At 58.7% G+C, this 12,329-nt stretch overlaps 1 protein-coding gene across 1 annotated transcript in view; it reads right to left on the bottom strand.

Annotated features, from left to right (window-relative positions):
- Positions 1 to 12,270, bottom strand: part of NECTIN1 (nectin cell adhesion molecule 1) — a 71,040-nt gene extending 58,770 nt beyond the window's left edge. Inside the window, exon 1 of the mRNA XM_004712764.2 lies at positions 12,159 to 12,270. Coding sequence (XP_004712821.1) covers positions 12,159 to 12,237 — 79 coding nt within the window. The 5' untranslated portion in view covers positions 12,238 to 12,270. The remainder of the gene's footprint in view (positions 1 to 12,158) is intronic.
- Positions 12,271 to 12,329: the final 59 nt, after the last annotated feature.

The following is a 12,329-nucleotide window of genomic DNA, read 5'->3' as shown; positions in this document are numbered from 1 at the left end:
TTCATAAAAGCTCCTACGCTTTGGGTCTCACCCTCAGAGTCAGACAGATAGATGATCCAGGTAACCCCCCCGTATCACGCTTTGCTTCAATGCACCCCAAGACATGGAGTCTGGGACAGAGCAAGTCAGCCAGCACCACTTCCTGTCTTGGTCATGTTGTGGTCATTCTCACAGTATTTTGAACTTTTTCAAAATGCCACCGCCAATGTAACGGACAACAGTGACAGAGTGCGGACACGCCTCTTCTGTGCAGGGCGTGGGAGTGGCTGAGTGACTGGGGTGGTTGGGGACGGAACCCGCAGTAATTGCTCAAGGTGCGCCCGTAGCCAGACCGGTTGGTTGTGATCCCATGGGCAAAACAGCCCTTGGAGATGAACCTCCCCTTCTCCACCTGGTGGCTGGGGGGGCGATGCTGACTGACTGCCTCCCACCCTCTCCTGCTGTCCCCCAGTATCCAGCACTGCTCCCGTACCCGGGACTAGGTGAGAGCCCCCTAGTGAGAGAGAAGATGTGGACGAGCAGGGTCTACTCAGGGGGGTGTGCGTGCACACGAGCATGCACACACACGCACAGAGTAGTGACTTCAGCGTCTCACACACTCACACAAACCATAAACACACAGAGAGGACATAAAAACACTTGTAAAGAAACACATAAACCAGCACAAATTATCATTACAGCACAAACTGGGTACACAGGCACCACGGGGGTGGGAGTAATGGCGTGGCAGGAGGCTGGGACGGTGTCTGCGGCAGAGCTAAAGAAGGGGTCTCCAGAGAAGCCGTGGTGACCCTACCAACCCCCCTACCTCAGGCTCCCTGAACCCCTTCCCAATGATCCCTGAGGCATTGTCAGCAGAGCTAGGGGGGCATCGAGGCCTGCCGCTGCCCCTTAAGCTCTGACTCCTGGGAGATGGTGAGGTTAGGCAGGTGCTGCTTGGGATAGAAGCAGGCACAGGGGAAGGGGCTGTCTCACCAGCTCCCCCCAAGGCCCATCAATCAACCTGGCAGAAAGAATCCATGTGCTCTGACGCTCCAGGGTACCTGTGCTTCTCTGGGTACCGTCCACATGGGGGGGGGGGGGTAAACCTGGCCAGGGCGGGAGGAGCGTGTGAGTCTGGAGCGGGGCTGGCCACCCTGCCGGGCCCATCCATCATCCTGAGAGATGTAGCCATCTAGACCAATGGGATCAGGATTGTTCGGAGGGCGGGGGAGGGGGAACGGTAATAAAACCATCCACTGCAGTCAGTGTGTGCCGCGGCTGCTCCGCTCGGCTCTCATTTACACCCGGGAATCCTGGCCAATTCATACCGGGGCCACCGCAGACGCTCCCCGGAGGCTTGCCCAGAGAGCAGAGACCAGGTGCCGGTCCTATCACCCTGGACAAAGCACCTTCGCTCAAGAGCCGGGCAGCGCGGTCCCTTTGTCTTCGCCAGGCGATGCTCAGCCCTGCACGGGAGTCGAGTGGGTGCTAACCTTTCCTTCCTCCCATCTCTTTCAAGCAGGTGTGCGTGCAGGGCAGGTTCCAGACCTGGGAGCTGATCACACAGCTCTGGCTGGTGTCTGGGCCACCGAGGCCGGGCGATAATTCAGGCTAACGGAGCATGGATAATCTAGAACAACAGACGGTCTAGGAGGAATTTCTCTTTGGCGTCGAAACCTATCAGATGACTGTTTTGTGGCTGAGTTGCCTTCCTAATGAAGGGAGCTAGTGAGTTTGAGAGGCTTGAGTCTGCAGGAGGACTGGAGGGGTGTGCTGGGAAGCTCTGCTGTGGGCCCCCCAAGAGGATCCTTGTAGGATCCAGGAGGACCATCTCTGAACTGCAGCACTGGGATGGAGTCTGTTTGATTCTGCTCTTGTCCCCCTCGACCCTGAGGCAGTTCTCAACCCTGCCCCTCTCGGGTCTTGCAGCCTCTGTCCCCAGTCCCCTGCCCTGAGGCAGCAGAGGCAGCACTAGTCCTTTTATTCCCGGACATCAAAGCAGTCAGCACAGGTGAACACCCCAAATCCTCTCCCGCCCCCACACCCTAAGCAGGGGCCCCTCCCATATCATCTTTTGGGATCTCAGGGTGAGCCTAAGAGAGACAAGAACCTTCCAGAGGCTTAGGGCAAGCCCTGGCATAGGATCAGCTTGCTGAGTCCTGGACCAGCCTGGGAACATCTCTCTGGAGGACCTTCCCGGGGGGAGACCCTGGGAGATGCGGTCACACCTGCCTCTAGTCTCATAACAAACCAAGCCAGAGACCACCACAACGGTACCGGTCATCCCCAAGGACTCAGCAGATAAGGAGTGATAACATCAAGGCGGGACACTCTAGCAGGACCCCTTGATGCTGCCAAGACACAACAGTGACCAAGGCGGGATCTAATGATCCTAGCTCTACCCAGGTCTCCAAAGGAGACTGCAGTAATGCCGCCAAGCCACCTTTTAGACACAGCACTAACCATTCCCAGATGCACCTGGCAGGCGCCAGGACAGCACCAGGTTGCTCCAGCACCATCAGCGGGAGCAGGAGTGGAAGGCGCACACACAGCCTACGTGGGGGCAGCAGGCGATTCTAGAAGGAATCCTGTTGAGTTACTCTAGGTTTGATGGGCTGTCCGCCCCTGACACCTGGGCAGTCACCCAGGAGAGGAGTAATTAAGGCAGTGTTATGTACATGGACCAGGGGGCCGAACTCTCAACCTGAGCCCTGGCTCTGCCATCTATCAGGGCAAGTCTCCTACCCTTGATTTTCTGTGTGCAAATCAGAGAGAAATGAAAGCTCCTTCCATGTAAATGTGTTGTGAAGAGTAGAGGCATTGAGACGTGTAAGAAGTTTACGGCCATGCCTGGTGCACTTGAATTCTCAATAAAAGGCCATCAGCATCATTACTTGCTCAAACCAGCACCCATCTACTTGCTCAGCGTGCGCGACAGGCTCCCTAATGGTGGACCTGCTCCAGATCTGGGATACTAACTCCATTGCAAGGGACCTCTCAGTCTGCCAGCAAATAGAACCCCAAAGCCTGTACTCCCCACCCATACAGTGAGGTGGGCAGGAGCCAGCGCAGCGGCTGGGCTTTGGAGGTCAGACAGGTTCTTTGCAATGGGTGGTTCATGAAAGTTCCATGCTACGGTAAGCTGTGGCTCTTGGCTTCAGTTTTTGGACATGGTAACTCATGCCGATAAGTCCATTCTGACTCGTGGGGACCCCGAGGGAGAGAGTAGACACTCAGACCGTAACTCTTTACAGGAGTGCAAAGCTCTTCTTTCTCTTAAGGAACAGCTGGCGGTTTTGAACCGCTGACCTTGAGGTTAGCAGCGCAGCTTGTATCCCATTATGCCACCAGAGATCCTTCCTGGACCTGGGAAGCATGGCAGAAGTGTGGAGACAGACAGCAGTGGGGGTGGGGGGTGGGGGAAAGGCCAGGGCATGCACCGCGTGCGTGGCTGCGTGGGTGGGCTGGCATACAGGGACAGGGGTGAGCAGGGGTGAGAAGGCATCAAGTGCTCTGGGCTTCTGCTGGTGCTTCCCATGTGCTCTATAGGCACCACTGAGCCAAGAGGCCAGGCGGAGCCACTGGGCTGGGAATGAGGTAATCCAGGGGCTCCCCTCCACAGTGGGGCCCTCGTGAAACGACGGCAGGGCTGGCTTGGCCCGCAAGCACCTTCTCCACTCCCTTGTCCCGGCAGCTGACAATATTCACACCCAACACATCAGGATTGGGGGAACAGGGCTTCCGGGGCACTGCCAGGACACTGAGGCTAGAGCGCAGGGTCCCCGCTCACGCTTGCTTGCAGGCAAGGGCCTTCTGGGGAGTGACCTGGGCCCGCTGGTTCCCCAGCACCCATGTCTCATGTCTGTCCGAACAGATTGGCACTCCCATCTGCACTGACTCACTTGGCAGGAGCACCTGGAGACACGCCAGCGCGTGGGCTGACCCGCGTGACCCTCCCCGCTGGCACCTGTGCGCACTGCATTGCGAAGCGGGAGAAGGAGGCAGAAGAAGTGTGGTAGCTTCGTTTTCTTTGACTCTGGTCTAGAAACAGGATGTCTACCTTCTGTCACTCCTGTTCCCACGCTCTAAGACACGGTGGAAGATCAGCTAAGACCACTCAGGGGCTGTCTTCACCCCGACATAGTGGCCTGAGCAGTGGGGACAGCAGGCACTTCTTCAGGTGCCGGCTGAGAGGCGAGACTTTGGGGTTGGGGGGCGGGGCTGAGTAGGCACAGAGGCACCTGTGTGCCTTCCGACCAGGCTGCGACCAACCTTGGGCTAGGCAGCACTGAATTCAGGAACTGGTGAAGTCCATTCACCCTGAAATCCTTCCTTGGTCTCAGCCTTGACAGTAGTGGTCCGCTCTTCCATTTTAATTTTTTTCTGGATCTTTCTGGAAGTAAAGGTGAGGCATGCTCTCCTATGGGTGCCACACACGCACAAACCTTCCTGGGTCAGCCTTCCACACAGTTACAGTGTGGCCACGCAGCACGGGAGGAGCCGTGTGAGGCTGAGCAATGGCAGCTGGTCATGAGAAGACGTCCCTGGGAGAGGCTGGGTTCAGTCACCACCAGGTGGCATGGCTCCCAGAAGGCTGTCTGCATCTGGTGAAGGAAGGGTCCAAGGAGTGAACTGCCCAGCATGAAAGGTGGTGCTGCTGGCTGGCATCCCTGGAGGGCATGGCTCTGCCCTCAGCTGGGTTTCCAATGGCAGTGATGGCCTGAGCCTACAGCAGGAGCTTCTCCCAGGGCCTCCTCAGGTTTCCAATGTGGATGCCACCCCCCTCCTTTTGTAGATACACTGTCCCACTTGGTAGTCAAGATTGGTGCCAACTTCATGGAATTGGAGCAGGGCATCCAGGGCTCCAGGCACTGGGAAAGCTTCCCGTTAAGTTACAGTGGGAAGCCAGGACGATGCCGTCGGAACCCTTCTACGGAAAGGCTGAGGTGGCCCAGTGGCAGAGTGGTTATGAGATCGGCTGCCATCCACAAGGGCAGCAGTTTGAAACCACCAGCTGCTCCCCGGGAGAACTCACAGGGGCAGTCCTACCCTGTCCCGAAGGGTCCCTATGGTTGGCCCAACACAGTGGCAGTGGTTTGTCTGGTTGTGGGAAGGCTGCCCTCAGTTTGTTTTCTGGGACACAATCCATGGGGCGCTGCAATCTCCTGGGGGGACCAGCAGGGAGGCGAGACTGCAAAGGAAGACTGATAGGAGCAGAGAGGGGAAGGCAGGGAGACCCAGGAGGCTGGGCAGAGTACTCTGGGATGTGTCAGCAAGCACTTGAATGTGCGAGGAAAAAAGAATCCATCCGTGGCGGGAAGAGACCTTCCATAGAACCCGGCTGGGTGAGGGCGGGACAAGAACTCAGAACTCCCTTTGCAGTGGGGGCTGGCTTGGGGACAGGGACCTGCTGCAGTGGGACAGGGAGCCCCTTGCCAGGGTTGCAGCAGGTTCCGGTGGCCTGGCTGTCTGCGGGCAAGAGAAATGTTCCACCACGGGATCCCCCAGACCCCGAGCCCCATCTTTTGGACTTGGAGGATGGGTCACGATGCAGGTCATGGGCACGTGAGAACTTGTTGCTCCCTCTCTGCTGCTGGGACCGATCTCTCCGAGCACATGCAGACCTCCCTATGGTGCAGGTGAGTATATGGTCCCCACCTCCACAGGATGATGATGGCAGAGCCTCTCAGCATCTCCCCCAGAGAAGGCAGATGCTTCCAAGTAGCTCTTGGGAGGTGAGCATCCTCCCAACTCAGGCAGAGGGTGAAGCTAAGTGTCCTCATGTATAGGAAGGACCCCACACCGCCAGCTTTGAGGACACACATGCCAGGCTTAGGGGCTCCACTGAAGCCTATAGATGGGACCCTCCCGCCCCCCTGGTACATTCTTGGACCTATGACCACTGGCCTGTTCTGCATTCTGGGCCATGCCCACAGCTGTGTCCCAATGGAGCCACCAGCCAGAGGAACGAATGTCCTCTAATGAGCTCTGGGGCCAGCGGCCAGGCGAATTTTATTGTCTGTGGCTTGGCAATAAGAGTCCTGGTAAAACTGGGAATGAAATTGGGGTCTGAGCAGAGGGGCCAGGGCATGGCCGGGGAGAAGGCGAGGGGTTCTGAGTGTCAAGTCTTCGCTGCTTTTGCCGCTATGCTGCCCCGTGAGTTCCAACTCCTTTCTGAGCACCTACTCTGTTTCTGGGCCAGGCCACACCCGGGCTCAGGTGGGCCTGTGCCCTGGGGCTCCCATCCCACACCTCGGGCTCTGCCCACACCTCTGCTCAGATCCCTGGGAGTGATGCCACTCCCCCGACCCACCACCTGTGCCGGAGTTCGGGCCCCATGCGTTGTGCCAACCTTGCTGCACAGTCAGCTCTAGCTGGCTATATCCTCAAGGCTTCCCTCGCTTCCTCAGGGAGACACCAAGCTCTCTGAAGGGGCCAGCTGGCTTCGGGCTTTCTGTGGGGGAAGTGTGAGCTGGGGGTGGCGGACCACCTTCCCTATCGAGTATCACATCCTGCCCTCCTGGATTTGGGGTCAGGAGGCATCGAATTAGGCTACACTTGGCATAAGACGGTCAGCAAACCACTCAGCTTAAGCCTCGGTTTCCTCAGCTGTATACCGACAGCCAGGTTCAGAGCCATCCCCATGGGCGGTGTGGTGAGGGGGCGCGGTGAGCAGTAAGGACTATCTATGATCACGAGCATGGTCACAGAGGGAAGCAGTCCCCCGATAGCAGGAGAAACACAAAGGATTTCTGCCAGTAAGAAGGGGGTGATCCGGGGGTGGGGGGAATTCTCCCCCATCTGCCTGGTGTCATCTCGCTGGCTGAGTGGACCCCTCAGGGAGGGCCCTGTTGCTCAGCTTGGGAGTCTGAAAGAAGGCAGGGCGAAGCCCAGGCCCTCTCTGCCCAGCCAGGCTGTGCCCCAGCAAGGGCTCCAGACGGACTGGGCCGCAGCCAGGGAGGCAAGGAGCGAGGGGCGGGTGACGGGAAAGCCCTTGGTGATGAGCTACTGAACAAAGGGCATGCAACACCTGCTGCCCGGGTGGTGCACGACCACCAGGGCAGGTGCCAGGAGGCCAGCCCAGCCACCTGAGCCTCCCAGGCTGCTGCAGTCTCAGTGGAGGACAGGCCGCCTGGATGGAGCCAAGGACAGGGAGGCTAGCAGACGGACAGGCAGGGAGGGCAAAGTCGCCACAGCCCAAGTAGCAGAGTGAGAGGGAGGAACCAGGACCACTGGGAGGACAGGCAGAGGGAACAGGAGGAGGGATCATGTCCACATGTCCGGTGAGGCGCTGGGCATCTGTCTTATGACTGTCAAGCTAATGGCCACAGATCTCCTTTGACATCTGTCCTACGAGGAACCCATCTTACAGACGGGAAGATGTGGCCTCCCACTCGACTTATCCAAACCCACTCAGCTAGCGGTTGGTGGCACTAGGATTTAAACCAAGTCCCTTGGCCCCGCTGTGCATGCTAAGGCCTGGCCTTCCCCAGAGAGCACCTGGGACCTCTGCTGTCCTTTCTCCCTGGAAGACTGTGACGCTCCCCCAAGAATATGAGGGAGCATCACAATGTTCGTGGAAAAATGGAATGAAAAGATAATGGGCATTTTCCATGAAAATGTTGAAGTCCTCTTATACATACCTCTTGCCTGCCTGCCCCTGCCCCCCACTCTCCAAGGTCAACCTATCAGGAAGCCTCTCTTTGTGTCCTTCTTGGGTCTTTCTGGCAACACGGGGTGCAGGTACCTTGCTTGCAGAATGCGTCAGAGTTCAGGTCATGGGTTCGGTGCGTTTTCTATGGTGTCTCCCTTCTCCCCATCTCCCAACCCCAAGTGGAACAAGCAAATCCAGGGCTTCAGGAGTTAACTGGACCAAGGGATGCTATCTCCCTGAGCAGGGCATTCCCTTTGCAAGGTGATCCCTACCCAGATCTTAAGTTACCTCCAGCCCAGCCGGTACACCTGCTGTTGGCGCTGCGGCTCCTGTCACCATGGAGAGGGGCGGGCATCATGGGGAGAACACTCCCCAGCTGGTCTTGGGCACAGGGGGCTGGGCACCTGGAAGCAACCTTTTCCCTCACTTTCTGCCCGTCATTCCCACCTGCCACCCCAGCAAAGGGGCTCAAGCTCTCGCTATCTGCCGCAAGAAAGAGCCGGTGTTTCTAGACACACCCGTGTGTGCCGACCTGAACCCACATATGCCTCTGCGGGGCTGCTCGTGGGAGACCAAGGCCCACACGTAGGCCCAGAGTATGCCACCCCCTGCCCCAGATCACCTCCCCTACATTTTCATCCTCAGCTACTAGTGCAGAAAGCAAAGGTGCTATACATTCCTAGCTGAAACCCTGGCTCCTGTGGGCCCTCCCAGTCATTCTGGAACCACGAGGACTTGTGGGGCAAGCCAGGCTGCAGCCTGGAACCAGAAGGCCGATGGGAGGAGAACATCTATCCAGGTGTTGTCAAGATCCCAGCCCCTCCCTGCAAGGATGCAGAGGCCAGCCTGAAGCCCAGGGCAGAGTGGAAGAGAAGGCTGCGTCTGGGCTTCCCAGCCCCAAATGACCAGGTGCAGCTCCTCGCATCTCAGAGAGCCTGCCCAGGGCAAAGCCTGGGACTCTCCTCCCAAAGTCACCCCCCTGGACATTCTGACATTAGCGCAGGTGTTAGCCAGGCACAAGACGCTACTCGGGGAGCCATCAGAGACCAGCTAAGTATGACTTTGTCGACACAGTCCCAGGGTGACCCACAGGTGCTGGCGCCCACACCTTGTCCCAGTTCCCCCTGGATCTGGGTGTGCACATGACTCAGAGCGAACTCCAGTGACACACAGCCCTTGGGGGGGCCTACAGCTACTCCATATGGACGGTGAGACCAGAGGCAGTGTGTCAGGGACCCCGATGCCCAAGTTCCAACTCGGGCTAGTGGTGATTCCAGTCTGGCACCCTGGCTGACAGTCAACGAAAATTTTAAAACAAACAAACAAAAAAGCATCCAAAAAGATGAAGGTAAAGCTACCTTCCTCTCCTGCCCCTCCCTCATGGAGGAGCCATTCCATTTACCAGGCTAAGGAGGAATGATACGATCAAAAGGTACAATTCACACCTCCCTTGGGTGTTTTCTGCTTGTGCTGAACAATGAACATTAGTCAGCTGCTGAACAATGGCCGCCTGGCCCACCAGCATAGCCCTCTGCTAGAGGTCCGGGCGCAGGAGTCAGCAGTGGTCTGGGAGGGGAGGCACTGGGCAACCCTAAGTGGTTGGAGAGGCAATACAAGGGCTTGGCCTCAGCCAGCGCTGGACTCCAGGAGGCCACCTGTCCCGCATGTGCAGCAGTTCTGGCTCTGAGGCCTCTTTTAGGTGCTCCCCCTCCCCCACCTCCACTCGTAGGCTGCTGGGCCTCAGGCCCTGCCATCACCCCTTCTCCCCTCAATTCTGACTCTCGGGCCTGGAGTATGCTTCAGGGACACCCTTGCCTATTCGGCCTCTCAGCAGGCCCCGAGGTTCCCGGCCTGCCTGCACTGCCAACCCATCACCAGCAGGAATGGCATAGCCACTGTGCCCGGCCCCGGCAAGGCAATGTGAACCGGGAGCGAGGGATATAAGCCCCAGTCCTGAGGCTGGCACTGGGGAGGGAGTTCTGGGCAGGCTGTGGAGGAGGGGTGTGTGGTGGCCCGACAGGTCTTCAAACCAATTCTAGGAGGGTGTGCCTGACACCTGGGGTGTGTTCTCTTTCCAGACAAAAGGTTTGGGGAAGCCAATTAGGGAGGGTGCGGTCGGTGTACATGGGACACAGTGCGGTGCACCTGCCGCTCAGGCAGGTTGTGGGCCTCCCTCCCCACGCCCCACTGGCCCTGGCCTCCGAGTTCCCGGGATGGAAGAACAGCAGCCTGTCATCTCCGGAAACGGACGGAGGCTCCCGGGCTCTGCCATCCTGCCTGAGAAAGTCCGTGTGGCTGAAAACATGGTGCTGCCAGATTGGAAGCATTTCAAAGTTGGGGGCTATCGGGCACACTGGGGGTTCTCCTCACAACCCCCCTCCCTGCCCCCATGCTCCTGGCCCTGACCCAGAGAGAACCCAGAAAAGAACATCAGGCTGCTAGGTCCCCGAGAGAATCTGTGGGCAGCACACGGGACTGAGGCTGTGGGGAGGTGACCAGGGGCTGTGGGCTGACAACTTCAGGCCTACCACCCTCTGTCTAAGTGTCGGCCTGGGCACAGCCATGCCCACCTACCTGCCCTCTAGGGAGACTGGCGAGAGCAGGCATAGGAGCTGCCAGGACCACGGGCACTGACAAGTCCGGGAGCTCTGGCTGCTGCTGCTGCTGCTGCTGCCACCCATCCATCAATTACAATCCATTGAAGAGCACTTATTAAGTGCTTGTCCGAGCTGTGGCTCCCCTCGCTGCACCCCACCCTCTCATCTGAGCTTAGAGAGGGGGAAGCCAGGTGAGAATGTCACTTCTAGCCCCCACTTCCCGAAAGGGGGCAAGCCAGCCTCCTGACCCCAAAGAAGGAACTAACCATGTACACCACCAGGGAGGGCATAACACCAGACTCCCTTAACATGAGCAGTTCCACCTGCATGCACCCATGGGATTCCTTGGCCATCATGGGATCTCCCCCCCACACACTTATCAGGGCAGCACCCAGTGCGTGAGTGGGGGTCAGACACCCCGTGCCCTGATTGGTTTCTATAAGCTGATGTCATGCCATCCCCACTCAGGGAGCCCTCACAGGGAGCTAGTGGGGCAAGGGGTGGGATATATAATGAGGTGAGGCCCCTGCTTTCCTGGACCCACCCCAGGGGTACACAGCAGCAGCCTGCTGGACACACACACACACACACACACACACACACACACACACACACGCTGCTCGGCAAGCCTGGGACACAGTGGGCACGCCTGCAGTTCACTGCCAGCAGTACCATCAACCTAAACACCCATGCTTTTGCTCGCCTAGGTACTCCGACCCCTCATTCTGCCACCCCAAGGACCATGTGCTCCAGCCAATCCCTCATTTCCGAAACAAAACAAAACAAAAAACATCTTCCAGGGCGGGAGGTCTTCTCGGGTTTCTTTCCAGGAGCCTGGATGGGGCAAGCACTCCGATCCTGAACCCTGAACCCGCGCTGCAAGGTAGTCCTAGCCAACGTAGGACGCCACGAGCTTCCCCAGGAACACAAAGGGTTAAGTCCGGGCGCCTAGTACTCAGTAGGATTTGTCTCCTAAACGCATTTTCCAGTTCATTCCCCAGCACAATGCGCACAGGCGGGTCGCAGCCTCTCCTCCCTCCCGCCCCCCTGCCGGTCGAAGTGGGCCAGCGAGGGTCGCCTTTGGGGGCCGCCCCACGTCTGGCACCTAGTTAACCTGCCCTGCTGGCCGCCGGCATCTTAAGGAAGGACCCGCGGGGCACTTGGCGCCCCTGGGGCAAGTGGGTCATGCAAGCACCTGGCTGGTACGGGGCCCGGGTCCTTTCCTGGGGGAGAGGCGCCCCCCCACCCACTGCAAACAGCGTCCGAGCCGGAGTCCAGCCTCGCGGAAGGCCAGGGGCCGGCCGTTGTCCATGCCCGAGGCCGAGGCCTCGCCCTCCGGGAAAGGAAAGGAATCGCAGGTGAGCTGGAAGCCGCCGGTGCCGCAGGAGCGCGATGCTGGGGCCGGCGCGGCCGGGCAAGCGGCCCAAATCGTCCGAGCCAGGGACCCGCGAGCGACTGGGACGGACTCACAGCCCCTGCCACCCTTCAGTCCCAGGGCCTCCCAGCCCTGCGACTGACGCCCTCCCCCTGGGGCTGTTGTCTACATAGCCCGAGACGGTGATTACCGTGATTCTTTTGCATTTATGTAACATACAGTGTTTCCAAACTGCTTCCCAAGCGGAAAGCGGGTTATTAAATAAATAGAAAGCTATTACATATTATTATTTGTGTGGAAAATTGAGCCGATAAAGTGGTTTCTTGCTACACCGAGACGTGCATCCAACTGCTTCCCTGTAGGGCAGGCTGGTTCGCTTCCCTTTCTCCTCTGCCCCCCCTTCTCCCACCACCCCCAACCCCCCCGCAAGCCGTGACCCAACTTTTCTGGCTCTTTTCACTTCCGACAACCCGATCGTCCCCGCCATCCGACTTCCACCCCGGAGGAGGCACTGGAGGGAAAAGACCAGGTGGAGGCGGAACACGCTTACCTGGGAGGAAGAATGCGGTCAAGCCGAGCGCGAGTCCCCACCAGCGTCCAACGGCGCCCGCAAGCCCCGTCCAAGCCATCGGGGTCCGGGGGTCCGGCGAGAGGGCCCGCGAGGAGGGCGCTCCGGGCTCTCCAGGAAGCAGCCCGGAAGGCGAGGGCGGAACACTGGCGG

The sequence above is a fragment of the Echinops telfairi genome, unplaced genomic scaffold, assembly GCF_000313985.2.
Source record: "Echinops telfairi isolate 266 unplaced genomic scaffold, ASM31398v2 ScPeMD7_7463;HRSCAF=8501, whole genome shotgun sequence".
Classification (NCBI taxonomy): domain Eukaryota; kingdom Metazoa; phylum Chordata; class Mammalia; order Afrosoricida; family Tenrecidae; genus Echinops; species Echinops telfairi.
This window is presented reverse-complemented; position numbering and strand designations above follow the sequence as displayed.